The 16959-nt window shown below is 41.6% G+C and overlaps 1 protein-coding gene across 2 annotated transcripts; it reads left to right on the top strand.

Annotated features, from left to right (window-relative positions):
* irak3 (interleukin-1 receptor-associated kinase 3) lies at positions 1 to 12026 on the top strand. Of its 2 annotated transcripts, XM_068717124.1 has the most exons (12): positions 1 to 536; positions 954 to 1145; positions 2834 to 2997; positions 3481 to 3545; positions 3632 to 3746; positions 4754 to 4872; positions 6145 to 6343; positions 7279 to 7341; positions 7494 to 7667; positions 8093 to 8435; positions 9841 to 9993; positions 10653 to 12026. In XM_068717124.1, the coding sequence occupies exons 1-11, from the start codon at positions 434 to 436 to the stop codon at positions 9972 to 9974; spliced, it is 1671 nt and encodes a 556-aa protein (XP_068573225.1). In that variant the 5' UTR covers positions 1 to 433; the 3' UTR covers positions 9975 to 9993; positions 10653 to 12026. The 2 variants fall into 2 exon arrangements, with proteins under 2 accessions (XP_068573225.1, XP_068573224.1); XM_068717123.1 differs by having other exon boundaries at positions 9841 to 12026.
* The last annotated feature ends 4933 nt before the right edge of the window (positions 12027 to 16959 follow it).

Raw genomic sequence — 16959 nt, forward strand, 5'->3', positions numbered from 1 at the left:
GAGACCGCACGGTCCAGCCTTCGCGGTCCTCAAAGGACGCGGCCGACGTAGACCGCGAAGGCTGGGTCCTCCGAAGGATGCAGCCCCAGCTCTTTGGGTGGCTCCACATGAACGTTCTCTGCTGCTGGTACCCTCTTATGTTAGTGCCCCTGCCTTCAAACAGCTCGAGTCCGCCACTGGCCGCAGCTGTGTGCGTCATCTTCGTCGATCTTTGACGCGTCTTCAGGGGAATATTTTCTGTAATGGTGTAGTCCTACCTGTCTCCACGGCACAAAGTCATGGGCTAAAGTATGAGTCCGTCTGTTGACTCACTGAACAATGACTTCGTCAGTTGCACGTGCGGGCGCGGGGGATTTCCGTATTTGAGACACTCCACTAGTAACGTCACTACCACTCTGTTGACGGCTCAGCGGCTCGACGGGCTCCCGTTCAGATGGACCCGTCCACGTTCCTGTACGATGTCCCCCCGGTGATCATCGAGAGACTGTGTAAAGTCCTGGACTGTGGAGATGACAGGCTCGGGTGGCGCGGACTGGGTGAGGAAGGGGTTGTTGTCTTTCTGGTCTGAGATTTGGGTTGAGTTTGATGGAGATACGGGTCTACCGCAGCCACATAACATCGACTGATCGGAACTCCAACTCTCAAACTGTTGACATGATGCAGTGATAACAGGAAACCGTCTGTCTGTTTGTCTTTTCACATTCTTTCAAATAATAAGGAACTACAATAACAACAACCGATCTTTAAATAGTAACAAGTCAAGTGAAACTGCCATTACAAATGCCCTTAAGGCTTTTGTATGTTTCATATACCGTGCTCACTTGATGCATTGGTTAAAAGACTTCAAGTCATCCATATAAACAAGTTGATGTGTGATATGCGGGTAAAGGAAAGGCTCGGATGAACCCGCGTCTTATTCTTTATTTGCATACGTCTTCTGTCTCGGCCTCCAGCTGTCCGTGTCCTCCCCAGCTTGTTAGAGGTTCGCATGTTGGAGCGTGTGGAGGCGGCCGGCCGGAGTCCCACTTGGGAGCTGCTGTGGTCCTGGGCTCAGGAGAATCCAAGGGTGCAGGACCTGCTCAAGGTGCTGCAGGACATGGGCCACCACAGGGCCCTGCAGCTCCTCCAGGGTCCAGCTCAGTCAGGTCAGTTACAAAACAAATCAACCAGCATTTCCTCATGTATCTGCAGAGCACATTCAAAATATGTTTGTAACTCAAGTGTTGGGTTATTGATGCAGTAAACTGAATCGATGCATAACTTCCTGGACGCTGTGGATGCTATTTAAAGCTCCAGGTTGAGTGGAGCGGAGTCTTTAAAAATGTCAATATGTAAATTGTGTAAACAAGATTCTGTCTTATCAGTCAGTCCAGGAGCCACGTCCCCTGGCCCGAAAAAACAACTATATATTTTTTTAACTCACACTGTAATGTGCTGTCTATTTTGTACCATCCTGCAATAGCATAACTCTAACCCAAGTATACAAGGTACAATCTGTACAGCATACGAGCCCCTCAGTATGTAGACCCTCGATTCATTTCGGACGAGGAAAAACTCTTTAACCGAAGAAACGTCATGGGGAGCAACTGTTTCCTCTCCCAGGAAGGACAGACATGCAGTAGATGTTGTTAGACTGATGTAAAATCACAGCATGGACAATCAGGATGCCAGAATTCTAGGTATATTGTAAACATGAAGAAAATTGGATCTATAAGGATGAGAAGCAGGATCCAGAGGTGTCGCTGAATAGGTGGTTCTCCTCTCCACCATGGGACCTGCAGAGAGGACTGGCTCCACGAACATGCTCAAGCACGGCATTCACACAGATAGGAGACGACTGGGAGGCTCATGTCCCTATGGGACACAAACAAACAGAGCGTTAGAGAGACGCAGTGGTTTCCACAAAGTTTACAGTATTCTCGTCGGCAAAACAAACACGGACTATAAGTTCGAAGATTAATGATGCGCCAAGACTGAGACAGACTAACTGAAAGTTGACGGGGTAGTTTGGATGTTTTGAAGTTCTCCAAACTGTGAGCGAACGATCCCTTTTATGGTGAAAAGATGAGTTTTAGGTTTGGAGGTTTAGACGGTCTGATGTCAGTGTGAAGGTAATTCCAGAAGGGGGTTTGATGGGGAAAGGCCCTGTGGCCGGCTGACTCCTTGTTAACTCCAGCCATGAAGGAAAGCTCAAACTGGTGTAATATGGTCAAATAGTCTAGTTTTAGGTAAGAATCTAGCTGCAGCGTTCTGAACCATTTGAAGACTTTTAGTACGAGCATGCGACTGGACTGACAACAAAACGTTACAATGATCAAGTCTGGATGATACAAAGGTGTGGATTAGGATCTCTATAGAAGGAGAACACCCGCTTGTGATCAAATGTAACACCAGGATTCTGAACTGTCTGCATCTCCATTTTATCTTAATTTAGGAAACTACGCAATATCAAAGTTTTTTAATGCCGAATATTTGCGGCAAATATTGTGGTTTAATAAGCTTGAAATATTGTTAGTCGAGTGACAAAGGGAAGTTACATTACAAAGGGGAAACGTAAAGCCCATTCTTGGTTCCTCTTTGTGTGTGCTGCTAAAACCTATGTTGACGCTCATAGTGAGTCCTCAAGCCGCAGTGCTTAAAGAGGCAGTAAAGCGGAGCGTTTCAGACACGGGGCACACAGGATTATTCAGACACACAGTTTGAGAAAAAGAAAGTGTTTTTTTTAACAATAAAGCATGTAAACATGTTCTAGTAAAAACCCAAAATACCATGTATGAATTAGCATAAATAAAGCAATTTTTGGGGTTCATACTGATCCGTCTCTGTGTTCCAGTGAGCTCCGCCGGAGAAAATCAGCCACCCGCAATCACTTTCCAAGACATCATAGATGGAACCAGGGATTTTCATCATGAAATGAGAATTGCAGAGGGACACTTCTCTGATGTCTTCAGAGCGCAGATGGGAAGTAAAAAGTTGGCGGTGAAGCTTTTTAAAAAGGTGATTGTTGATTCTGACACTCTAAGCGGTCTGACAGTTTGGGAAATATGCTTATAAAAATCCAAAAAATTCTAATTAAAGGGATGGTTTGGATGTGAGGTTGTATGAGGTACTTCTCCACAGTCAGTGGATCACCTACAGTAGATGGAGAAGTTTGGAGGCAGCGGTAGACCCGCAACTGGCATGTTCTGTGAAATAAAATGTCTGTTTTTGTCAAAGGAGTCTGGTGGCTATGAAGAGAGCATTGATAACGGCTTCAGTCCCCTGTCTGAAGGGCTGTCTGACAGTGAAGCTATTCTAAATACAGCGTACACTTAAACTGATATTGATTCTTTTAGGTGTTTAAAATACACTTTGCTGACTACGGATAAGTAACCCATACAACCCCACTTTAAAACATCCAAACCATCCTTTTAATGTCCGGGTATTGATTGCAACAAAGAACATCCGACTGAAATGCATTCCTTATCCATTGTTTTCCAGACAAATATGGCGTCATGGAAGAAGCTGTGGGACGTCTTCAGTAAAGAAATGGAAATTCATCATTTGTACGTGTCAACACTCGCTCTGAAAATAGCTTTCTATATTTATGTGATGGAGTGTGTTCAATATCAAACGGGGTGATGTGTTCCAGGTACCGACATCCAAACGTCTTAGACTCGTTGTGCTGTTTCTCTGATGAGGGCCGCTACTGTCTGGTCTATCCTTACCTCCCCAACGGGTCGCTCTTCCACAGACTACACCAGCAGGTAGTTTCATCAACATGTTGTTCACCCTGCGGTATGAACATGAAGAAGGATCATTCTGTGTGTCACTTGTTTGCCAAGCCAGAGAACAATAGTTGCTAGGTAACACTTTCAATTTCAGAAAACAGGAACAGAAACTGTGTGTATGTATGTGTGTGTATATATATATATATATATATATATATATATATATATATATATATATATATATATATATACTGTGTATATATAATTGACTTAATTTGGTTACCTAAATAATCTTGATATAGGCAAATTTCTCAGATTGCACAAAAAGTATATATCATTTCTATATCAGTTTTCCTAAAATTAGATATAAATAAATGCCTTGCTGATCAGCATCGCAATATATCGCATGTAATCGCCAGATTGTGGCTAATACACAGCCCAATATGATATGGATTTAAAATACAATCTACAATGTGACTGAGGCAGAGTCTGTACTTTGTAAGTACGAACATTTTATGTCACGTAAACACACAATTATTGGAGGAGCTTGTAGTTATTACAGTCACAAACAGGTATTTACTACGTTTGTGTGCCGTAAACATACCTACATGCGACTAAACAAATGCAACATTTTTACTACCGGTAGTGTTGGTTCAATGTTTTGTTGTTGGGGCTTTAATTACCACGTTACACTGAATGCCTTGAATGGTAAACGATCTTGCATTTATATAGAGCCATTCTAGTCTTTCGACCACTTAAAGTGCAACCATGCACACACAAATTCAAACACTGATGGCTGCCGTACAAGGTGCCCATCAGGATCTAAACTTATGCACACTCACACACCAATTTGGGGTTCAGTATCTTCCACATACGGACATGTCGGGGATCAGAGGACGACTTGCTCTACCTCGACCGCTCAGCCACAGAGGAACAAGGAGAACAGCATGCAGGCCTTACCTTAAACCACTGCCAGTTTAGCCTGCTATTCGAAAGCATGTTCTTTTGTGTCGTATTTAAAATGTTGTGTTGTCCCTGTACAGGACGGAGAGCCCCCTCTCTCCTGGCAACAGCGCCTCGCCATCATTAAGGGAACTGCAAAGGCCTTGCATCACCTCCACACAGCACAGACCAGCCCGGTGATCTGTGGCAACATCTCCAGGTGCGAGATAAAGAACTACAGCCTGTCTGTCTGCTGTGTCTCTGAAGAGGACATTGTCACTGTGGCGTTCAACACTTTACAGAACGAACACTCGCTTCAAGGGAAATATAAAATATCAAATCCAGCTAAGACTGGAAAGAACAGAAAGATCCATGTTGGAAGGAAAGTAGTAGAAATTGTCTGCAATATATTACACCAAAAGAGGTGATTACGTAACAAGGCAATAATATATACCTGCCAGCAATGCAACTACATGCAGAAGAGTACTATTTCAATAGATAGATAGTTACTTTATTAATCCCACAAGGGACAGCATTTATGTAGAGTAGAAAATATTAGATATAAAGATGCACAATATATACAATAAAATAGAATAACATTATATTAACTAACTAAACAATAGTGCAAGGATTTAACCAAACAAACAAACAAACAACAGTGTAACGGTGTTCTAGTTGTGTGAATGATTTGGTGTTGAATGCACAACCAATACTATTTATTGCCATTAGTGTCTCTGTTATTACCAGCCACGACAGCTGGTATTGTTGTCAAAGTCATCTTTGGAAATGTTTGGAAAAGGGCAGGCACTTTCAAAATATATTTGGCAGGTGGTTGGATGAACGATCTGTCAATGAAATTCCTGCTGAAACCAGGAGAAGAGCAAAAACATCTAATGGAGAAAAGCCTTCAGTGATCTTCTTTGATCTTCTTTCAATGAAAAAATATTATCCAGTTCCGATAGAACTGAGCCTGTTGCAGAATCTACACTCACCTCTTCAGGAGCCGCCCTTGTTTTTTACGAAACCTTTCACGTGTGTAGTTGAGATCAAGACGTAGGTCAAGTTAAACGATGGGTGTGGTCCAAGCAAGGGTGCCGGAAAATAGGGCGTAGGAAGAGGGGAAGGGGACATTGCACCACCCCCCCCCCCCCCCCCCCCCCCAGTATTAGAAAATACTTTCTAAATATGATGCTAAATGATAACTAATTAAATATGGAAAAAGAAAGCTCACCTCATTCAAAACAATGTTATAAACGGTGCAAATAAGACTTTTACAATGTAATTGATCAAAGATTTCCTTAAAATGACAAATTCTATTTGGCACCTCTTTACCTTTCTTGTCATAAAATGAATTTGTGTCTGTCCTGTTCAGTCGAAAGCTTCTGCTATACGTATGGATTATAAAATGATACCGTACACGCCTGCAGCGTGGTGGAGCTCCACTGTCGGCTGCCTTTCATCTGTCTTGTGTCTCTCTGCTGTCTCTGCACAGTGCTAACATACTTCTGGACGACGCCCTGCAGCCCAAGCTGTCCGACTTTGGGTTGGCTCGTCTCCGTCCTGATTCAGCCAATCAGAACTGCACTGTCACTCTGGACACGAGGTCCCTCGGCAACCTGGGATACCTCTCTGAGGAGTACATCCGAGGCGGCAAGCTGTCCGTCAGCCTGGATGTTTACAGCTTCGGAATGGTGATTGTAACAAGATCATGAGCTTCGCTGCACTTTCTTCATCCCGTGTGTTCATCGGGTCGTTGCATAGAAACTCTCCATTACAAGTTTTAGTACAACAATCAACATTTTACTTATTTTATTTAAGAGTTATCCAAAAAAAAGCGTATCAAGTATCAAAAGTAAAAGTGCACATTACGCAGAATGGCCCCCTGTTATATTATGTATATACAATTCCACTTGATCCACAGATACATCACATGAAAGCAGCTTGTTTGAACAACTTCAGTAGTATTATATTATCATTATATTATGTATTACATCTTTTAGAATATATAAACACAACCTCTTATTTTGAAAACAAATAGTAACCATAGCGTCAAATACATTTAGTGGAGTAAAAAGTATAACATTCTCTCTAGTGTCCATCAGGGGGCGGCTCCTCTGGTTGTATAGAAGTCTATGAGAAAATGACTCTTGATTTATTACCTCAGTAAACATTGTAAACATTAGTTTATGGTCTCAATCTCTAGTTTCAAGTCTTCTTCAATACAGCATGATGTTCATTTAGTAGATTATGGTCCATTTAGAGTCAAACCGACCATAAAGCAGGGTACGCTTTAGGGCGGGCTTACTGTGATTGACAGGACTCTACCAGAGCCGTATTTGGAGTCTCTACGTCACTTCTCTGCATTCCAAATATGGTCACTTCAGTTCACTGGTTGCAAAAAAACAAGACGGCTTCGGCCAAATTGTCGAACTCAAGGCTTCAAAACCGCAGTCCACAAACCAATGGGTGACATCACGTCCAGTTCTTATATACAGTCTACGACTGTTACAAATAAGTAATATTGTATATAGGACGAAGTACACAGTAAATGTTACTGTAATGAAGGACTGTGATTTGTGATGGAAACATTATTTCTTGCCATTGATTACAGTTTGCTTGTTCTCAGGTCATAATGGAAACAGTAACAGGACGGAAGGTGACGGAGGACGTACCGAAACAAACAGCCCTGGTGAGTCGACACTGAAGCTGGAATAGTAACGTCATGGGTTAGGGTGGGGTATGTAACCTTTAGATAAAGGCTTCATAATCCATTGTGATGTCTTACAACAGCAGTCATGTATGATCACAGTAAGTGTAAGCCCTGTCGGTCTGCTCTGTCAGAGAGACCTGCTTGTAACCGAGGTGGAGGACAGCGGTGGTGTGGACTCTTGTCTGCGGTTCTTGGACGAGGCGGCCGGCCGGTGGCCGACGGCCGTGGCCCTCGACCTTCTGCGTCTGGCCTTGGACTGCGCCGCTAGCCGCCACCGCCACCGCAGCAGACCGAGCATGGAGAATGTGAGCAATACCAGTTCATTCTTGATCTTTAGGCACCGCAAAATACCCTCAGCTCAAAGGCCCACATGCTGAGTTGTATGACTTTCCAAAGCTTCTTGTGGTTTTCTTTCATGCTGATATAATCATTTTTGTTACGACTGCTTGTTAAGGCCATTGTAGGTAAATATAAAATAAAAATGACTGATGAGGGGTAATATTCAGGGAAAAAAAACGTAAATGTCCAAGCGTAAAGTCGTAAATTTAGGAGAAAAAACTACAAGATCCTAAAGATTGCTGTTTCCTATTGGTCCTGAAAGATACGTATTTATTATTTTTGATCTTTTGCATAATAAAGCAACATGCGTACTTCTTATAAGGCCCTAATACGCCGTCATATTTAAGTGACTGTGGATAAGATAACTACTATACATCTCAACTGTCTTCAGGTACTTCTTGCATTGAGCAAGCTGCTTCCTCCACCTAGCTGCCCCCCCGCCGACCAACCCCACAGCCTGGACGACAGAGAGCCTTCCGATGCCGAGTCGAGCCCCCCGCCCTCCATTCCCGTAGAGCACGACGAGCCGCGCGCTCCCCCCGCCTCTCCGAAGCAGGCGGGGCCGCGTGAATGCAGCCAGTCGGAGGTGACTTATCTGAGTGACTTCGGGGGGGCGGTGGACCTGTACGGCAGCTGGCCTGTGCAGTGCAGCTGCCTTGCTGAGACCGGCAGTCTAACCTGCGAGGACTGCAGGGCCAACGGCTTCACCAGCGACTGCTCAGACGGCCCTCAGGGTGAGTGTACACGTATTGGTGCTGTCGCTTGGGTTTATTTATCACAGGTGGAATATACAGGTGAAACTCGAAAAATTTGAATATCATGCAAAAGTTCATTTATTTCAGTAATTCAACTAAAAAGGTGAAACTAATATATCATATAGACTCATTACATGCAAAGTGAGATATTCCAAGCCTTTATTTCTTATATTTTTGATGATTATGGCTTAAAGCTTATGAAAACCCCAAATTCAAAATCTCAAAAAATTAGAATATTGTGGAAAGGTTCAATATTGTTGGCTCAAAGTGTCACACTCTAATCAGCTAATTAATCCAAAACACCTGCAAAGGGTTCCTGAGCCTTTAAATTGTCTCTCAGTATGGTTCAGTAGAATTCACAATCATGGGGAAGACTGCTGACCTGACTGTTGTGCAGAAAACCATCATCGACACCCTCCACAAGGAGGGAAAGCCTCAAAAGGTAATTGCAAGAGAAGTTGGATGTTCTCAAAGTGCTATATCAAAGCACATTAATAGAAAGTTAAGTGGAAGGAAAAAGTGTGGAAGGAAAAGGTGCACAAGCAGCAGGGATGACCGCATCCTGGAGAGGATAGTCAGGAAAAGGCCATTCAAAAGTGTGGGAGAGCTTCACAAGGAGTGGACTGGGGCTGGAGTTGCTGCATCAAGAGCCACCACACACAGACGGATCCTGGACATGGGCTTCACATGTCGTATTCCTCTTGTGAAGCCGCTCCTGAATAACAAACAACGCCAGAAGCGTCTTACCTGGGCTAAAGAAAAAAAGAACTGGTCTGTTGCTCAGTGGTCCAAAGTCCTCTTCTCTGATGAGAGCAAATTTTGCATCTCATTTGGAAACCAAGGTCCCAGAGTCTGGAGGAAGAATGGAGAGGCACACAATCCAAGATGCTTAAAGTCCAGTGTGAAGTTTCCACAGTCAGTGTTGATTTGGGGAGCCATGTCATCTGCTGGTGTTGGTCCACTGTGCTTTATTAAGTCCAGGGTCAACGCAACCGTCTACCAGGAAATTTTAGAGCACTTCATGGTTCCTTCAGCAGACAAGCTTTATGGAGACGCTGACTTTATTTGAGGTTTTCATAAGCTGTAAGCCATAATCATCAAAATTATAACAAATAAAGGCTTGAAATATCTTGCTTTGCATGTAATTTGTCCATATAATATATTAGTTTCACCTTTAAAGTTGAGTTATTGAAATTAACTTTTGCACGATATTCTAATTTTTCGAGTTTCACCTGTGTGTGTGTGTGTGTGTGTGTGTGTGTGTGTGTGTGTGTGTGTGTGTGTGTGTGTGTGTGTGTGTGTGTGTGTGTGTGTGTGTGTGTGTGTGTGTGTGTGTGTGTTAGCCTACTAAAAGGAATCAATTGCTGTGTTTTGTGTGTTTCAGCTGAATCTCTTGTGGTGGAAAACGCAGCCAAGGAGAGACTGAGGAACAAGCTGAGTATTTACGACAGAGGGCTGATTCACACGCAGGAACTGTTCTCTGAGATGAGCCTGCAGTCGAGAGCAGACCAGGATTAAACTGGTTCATAAAGCTAAGGTGATCAAAAGTCATATTGATATCATATGTAATTAGTCCCTCAGTGTAAGAGAAGATGCCCGTCAGAGGGGATTCAGAAGTGATAAATAAGTGATGCCGTATAGAGCGCTGCAGGATGACGTGTTTTTGCAGGACAACCCTAAAAGTTGGCATCGCATTGGTTCCCTTCACAAAATAACAATGGGACTTTTCCACTGGATTTTGGATTATTGCAGACAATAAGATCTGTGGCAAGCACAAGTTTATGATACTTAAAAGGTTGTGTTCAACAAGATAATCTTCACAAACAAAACCGCTTCGATGATATTTGAAACATTTAATGCCATCGCCAGAAGTAACAAGCTAGCTTTAATACAACGGTCGCATGAGAGCGAGTAAACACAACGGGGTCTGTAAAGGTGACATGTCTCATTTAGATGAAAAAGCTTCTAAATCCATGCGAGGGGTATTTATTGAAATATTTCATATCGTAGGTCAAAATGTTAAAAAATCTTATTTCAGGCACATATTAAAATAAAATCCATTCTCAATCCTCTTCACTATAAAATATGCAGGTTGTGTAACTTGTTGAGCTCCGTTTCTTGGTTTATCTCATGTATTAATTGTACTCTCTTCAAGTCTCTGTTTACTTCCTTAATCTCAATCCGATCAAACCTCAGATACACAACATGGCGGTACTATAAGTAAAGACGCACACTTCAACGCCATCCTCGGCAGAACTGGCAACCACTTGTTGTGAGAGGGCGACATCTAGTGGCTGGATGTCACCGACAGCACCTTAAGTTTAACAACGGAGTCATCGTCATATCAGTTCACAGTATAGAAGACTGGAAGAACTCAATCAAATAGGAGTGATAGTGAGTGATGTGATGCCATTCACCAGTGATCTGATGTAACCTCATTCCAAAACAAACGTTTCATTGAATGTTTTTAAAGTGACATAACAGCATCCTTATTTACACACCTTCACATTGTGGTTGTGTCATTTTGGAATTTGGCGTTTCAGTTTCATTTCTTCATTTTTATTTTAATGACATGAAATGAGAACAAAAGGTGGACACGCCATCCTCACTGTGAGGTTACAAGTGTGTATATTTTTATAATGCAGCTCAAAGCACATGTTGACAGTGGTGGGAAGTAATTAAAAGCACCCTGTGGAGTTTTTGACAATGTTTCTTTACGAGTGGGAACTTTAGCCGCCGAACTCAGAAGCAAATTAATAGATTTTTATTTCGGATTTATGACTACAACAACTCGACACACAGTGCTGAGCTCCATCTCAATATATATATATATATATATATATATATATATATACACACACAAAGAAGAGTACATTTAAGAAACGTTTTGGAACAATTTCCCACACCAGTGCTTGAGAAATCTTTTGACTGTGCAGGTTTTTAATTCAGAGAAACCAGATACAAAAGTATTATTTTCCCTGAATGAAGTTTTGCATTTTATACACCTGATTGTAAGAGGTATAAATACTGGTGTTGTAATTATGTGAACGCTATATTATATAATGTATATATAATTATGTTCTAAGACATGGGCAGTGTACTTAATAATACCCATTGCAATTACTTTTCTTTTTTTTTACAAAATAATGCAAAATAGAAACATAAGTGTCTTGTGTGAATTTCACTATGTAAAAGGCAAGGTTTCCTTTAATGTAATCATATTTTGATTACAAATCTTTCATATACATCTCTACATCTTGTTTCCACTTGTGTATCATGGTACACACATTTGTCAATACGGTACTGTGTACTGGGTAAATAAACTCAAGTACTGTACTTGGGTACACTTTCAGGTACATATATTTCATTTATTTTAAATGACATTTCCCCGGTTGATGAAGTCAGTAGGCTGGGGCGACTTCACCAATGCTCTGCCTCCAAATGAACGCCACGTCACTCCATCCGTCACACTCGTTATCATCAAAGGCCCAGTGACTTTCCATGTGGCAATGTAAAGCAATTCAACCCTGGTGTTGTGAGGAATACAATAAACAGTTTTAACGAAATGTGTTTAATTGATTGTTGAAGCATTTTCTTATAGTCCATCAACTCATCCTCCTGTTTAAATATTCCATTTTATTTTTCCTCAGATAGCTTCTTCAGTGTTAAAAATGCATTCAAGAAGGGTTTAAATCCAAAGTGATGACCGCAGAATAACAAGTGAGTCATCTGACCCGTGTGCTTAGCTGTTAGAAGAACGTGACATTGTGTTGCCTCTGGATACATTTGATTCTATCGACCAAAGTATTAACGCTGCGATCGCTGTGGCTGCTATCAATCAAGTACACTTCAGCGCCTCTCAATTACTATTACCAAGCATTGATGTTTGCACATAAAAATGAAGTATCATGAGCTAGTAGCTCATTAGTCTCCGACAGCCAGACCTATCTCCACAGCACTGTGCCGAGATGGGTGGAAAAAATGTCTTCTTTTTAGGGATAGGGGTTTAAGGGATTGAGATTCTATGCACAGTGATGAACATCACTGCCTCACACCATGAAACTGTGGTGTCCAGTTTGGACATCCAAATTCTTTCATTCTTTGGGGTGTACTGTGTGACTGTGGTTTGATGGAGAACATGTGTTACTAGTGGAGTGTCTCTGTTTTTCCTTCTTAATATGTTACGTCTATGTTTGGTAAATCTAATTAGAATCGTGTTGTCGGTTTCACCCACATACTGTAGTCCACACTGCATGTAATCAGATAAATACAGTTTTGGGATTTAGGGCTCCCATGAGTCTGTGTTTGAAAAAAAACCTTGTCGATTACACAACCAGGTACAGTGTTGAAAAATGACCCATTCCCTTTGGCTTAGATCGTTATTCCTCCAGAAAGCTGCTGTGATGCTGTGATCCTGTAGTAGTGGAGTACCTGTGATATAGATTTCACTCTGACCAGCTGAAAAGATGATGGAGAATAAGTGGTGACAAATGGAAGGTTAGAGGTCACCACCATAGGTTTAACCTGTTAAACATTTTCTAAGAAAAGACCCAGCGTACCCTCTGCTGGCTAAAGCTAGGATCAGCACTTTGACAGCCTGATTCAAATCCTCCTGTTTGGTACAGATTCTCTGGAACCTCCACAGCTGTGACTTAACGAAAGAAAGTTATAAAAGGAAATGGAAAGAATTCTGTGGGATAATCCGTTTAATTCAAGAGTTTCCTGCTCAAAATAAAAAAAAAAAAGTTTTTTATTTTGAGCAGGAAACTCTTAAGATATTCTAAATAGATTGATTTAAATATCTAAACGCTGACACATTCAACACACGAAGACTTAGGCTCTGTGTGCTGGGATTGTAGTGCCACATCATGTACCTCTTTATCATCCAAAAGGTCCTGACAACATTTTTGAGGATTAAGACACTGATACAATAACATGACTAAAATGAAGAGCTAAGGTCTGTAACACAAACTAAATATTAAATATATAAGAAAACATGAAGTGTGTCTTACCTCCTCTGTAGTCACACACACATTTATTTTCCTGTTAAACCAAATCAGCAAACCAGTCCGTGGCACGGAAGTTCTGAGAGGCAAATGATAACAGATAAAATAAAGGATTTGCCAGGATTATCTATCATAGTACCATCATTTTCTTTTTCAATTGTGAAAACAGGCGAGAGCTTTGTGTTTGTTGTTGTAATACCCGTTTTGGCCACAAGAGGCCCAAGTGCACCACTACCCCATGATCTAAATAGGACTAAAAGCATTCATATTTTCATTTCTCCACGCACTCTAGACACAAGGTACATATATTTAGGTGTTAGTAAGTTACGTAAATTAAAACTCACCTGGAAGAAAACATGAATGCATGAAAACATGAATGCTTTTACACTTTTCATAGATGACACAAATTGTCCTGGCAAAGATGTATTTTCACTCGGCAACTTTCTTATCTTCAGCTATCCACACCAATAATTTGGATCAGACTTGGGATGGATCACCGACGCTCTTTACTCACTTGCCTCTTTTTTGTACTTTGTGCATAGTTTGCCCATCCAGTCTACATGTGTTTTGTGGACTTGGGGAAGGCTTCAGACCAAGGCTCGGGAGTCCTGTGGGGATTACTGATCAAACATGTTTTCAGTGGCGGCTTGGCCTCCAGGGTTACAGGGAGTAGAGCCGCTGCTCTTTCGCGTCACAACGGGGGGCTAGCGTTGGTGATTTCGGCGTCAGGATTCCTCCCTTCAGACTTTTCCTCGGCAAGTCCAACTGGTAAGAGTCCCCAGGGTAGACCGAGAACACACTGGAGGGACTATATATTGTTATTATATTTCTTCTGGCCTGGGGACAAGGAAGGGGAGAGGGACATCTGAAATACTCTGCTAAGCCTGCTGCCACTGCGACTTGTACCCGATAAGTGGAGATGAAATAGATGGAGAGCCTCTGCTCCCATACCGTTGAGACAAACCACTCATACAAAAACCAGTTTTGACTGGTTTCTACTGTGGCCACATTCCCCATAAGAGCATATAAAGGGACAGACCTCAAATGCTTTCAGTCTAGGCCAATTCACTTCATCTTGTTGAGGATGCAGCAATACTGTCAAGAGCAAATGAAACCCTCATACTGTGCCTGACAATGGAAGGCTTTTTTGCTAATTGGCTAAGTACACTGACAGCATTGAGTGTATAGATGAGATTTAAATTCATGAAGCAGGCTCTGTTTCTGATAATAAGTGGCATATAGACATGACGATCTTTATTCATATCACCAGATGGCTATCTCGAGGTAAATGTCCACACACCTATTGCCCATGTTGATAAAGGGAAACGTTCTTTTCTATTCCTAGGGGGAAATAGGTTTGCTTTTGTGAGGGAATGTTTCCATTCTTGGTTAACTTTTTATTTATTTTTTACAAACTATATACCAAAAACTCTGTGTAACCCTTTAACCTTCCTTCTCACTTCTATTCACCAACAGTCACCACAACCAGCAGCATTAGTAAACACCAATGAGATTTATTTTGTTGGGATTTTACATTCCACAGTTGAACATTTCCTTTTTTTCTCATATTTTTATATGTTCAGTCAACAGCCACATCACTGATGTTAAAGGTTGATGGATCACTTATGTTTTTACCATCCGTCCACAATGGAGGTTTTAGTATCTCTGTCCTAAAACCCTTTCAACTCTGGTCCGTTTCTTCATCGGTTAGCTGAAGTTAGTGCGTTTATAGCTGGAAGTGAGTCCTGCTGTTTGGGTGAGTCATGGTCCAATCCGTCTGACTGAGCTGTCTCTGGAATGTCCATGCCCTGACATAATGCAAGTCCACGACTGTGCTTCCCTGCTAACTCAGCTTTTATGAGTTCTGACTTTGAACTTGACTTCATGCGTCTCACAATGTGATCTTGGCTGACCAAAATGAATAAATGAATGTTAATAGATATCTGCAGTGTAGGGTTCCCATACAGGTTTGGGGCATATTGTTACTCCTGTCTTGGGTCAGGTTTCAAATGTGATTTAAAAAGACATTTATCTCTTCAAATTGAGTATTGACAATCGATTCACTCATTCTTATGAAATATTATTTTGTATATATATATATATATATATATATATATATATATATAAATATACAGCACTGTCAAAATGTTATTTTTTCCCCAGAACCTCTGTAGCATATTAGTCTTGGGTCAAGTTTGGGTCTGAAATGTGTGCCAGTCAGGCTTAATCAGGGCAGGCCCATGTAGAACTTTTTGTTAAAGTGTGTTAGCAACACCATCCTGCTCCCTCTGTATTTTATGATGCTCATCTTTACTTATCGTTACCAGATATCTCAGCAAAGGGCTTTAAAAGTGTTGATGACTTAATTATTATATAAAATGATGTTGTTGTATAAATGTGTTGGCTTATCTACACAGTTCATTATCTGTCACTTATGCTCTGGTCTTGTCTAAGAAGCCTGTTTGAAGTCTCAGAAGAACGACTCTATGATGAAACATGATCCCCAGATATTGAGAATTTGAAGCTCTGATCATCAGTTGTCCCCAGATAACAATGACATTTTTTTTTATTAAAAACACAGACTCAGTTATATCTCCTGACCCTGCTGGTCTCTTGTTGGGTATAGTCATTGAAGGTGAAATTGTTATGCTAATGTCCCTGGCCTCGCCCGCCTTGCTCCTCCCCGGCTCCACCCTCTTATCCAAATATGGCGACTTCCAGTTCGGAAATAAAAAAGTGTTTATAGCTTGAAGGCTTGGTGAAAGGGCAAAATTTGCTAATCGTTTAAATATGGGGACAGTCTTGTTACATAAAAAGCTAAAGAGCTTGAAGTAGGTATGAATGTCGGATTTGGGAGAGTTACAGGAATGGTCGGACACCACCCTCCCAGTTCCAACATTAGGAATGTGTGGAGTGTGTTTCTGATGTTCTCTGACCACCTGACAAGCAATTGGGATTAAGCATACTGGCGGTCGTGTCTAGATGGTTTTCCATGAGTTTCGAAAATGTGCAAAAAGTCTTGCGAGGCTTGTTGTTCGCCTAACCTCAACCATTCAAGGTCAGTGCCTAACTGTAACCATGTTGCAAGAGCTCTACAAACGTATGGGTTACCATCTAGACACAACCCATACTGGCACTTCATCTGTCGTCCACTGGGCTGAATCTTGACCAGAAATATTTGGAACAAAGGCATTGTCTGACAGTTGTTGCTGAACACACGCCACTGGTCTGCAGGACTGCTGCGGACTTGCTTGCCAGTCCCCAGATCCAAAAAAAGGTTGAGACTCCCAAATCTAATCCAGAATTGTTACAAGCCACAGATAGCACATTCAGATAGCACATCAATATTTCTCTTTCCAGGACAAGGGCCTGTAAAAATGGACCCAAATTGTAATTATCAGGAATTATTCTTGAACAGATCCCAGTTCAGGTTTTGTTTTTGGATCAGCTACACTGTGGTTTTCAATAGATCTTTTTTTTTTTTTCATGGAGACTGC

The sequence above is a fragment of the Cebidichthys violaceus genome, unplaced genomic scaffold, assembly GCF_023349555.1.
Source record: "Cebidichthys violaceus isolate CVI_PGR_0920_01 unplaced genomic scaffold, fCebVio1.0.p SCAF_21, whole genome shotgun sequence".
Lineage (NCBI taxonomy): Eukaryota > Metazoa > Chordata > Actinopteri > Perciformes > Stichaeidae > Cebidichthys > Cebidichthys violaceus.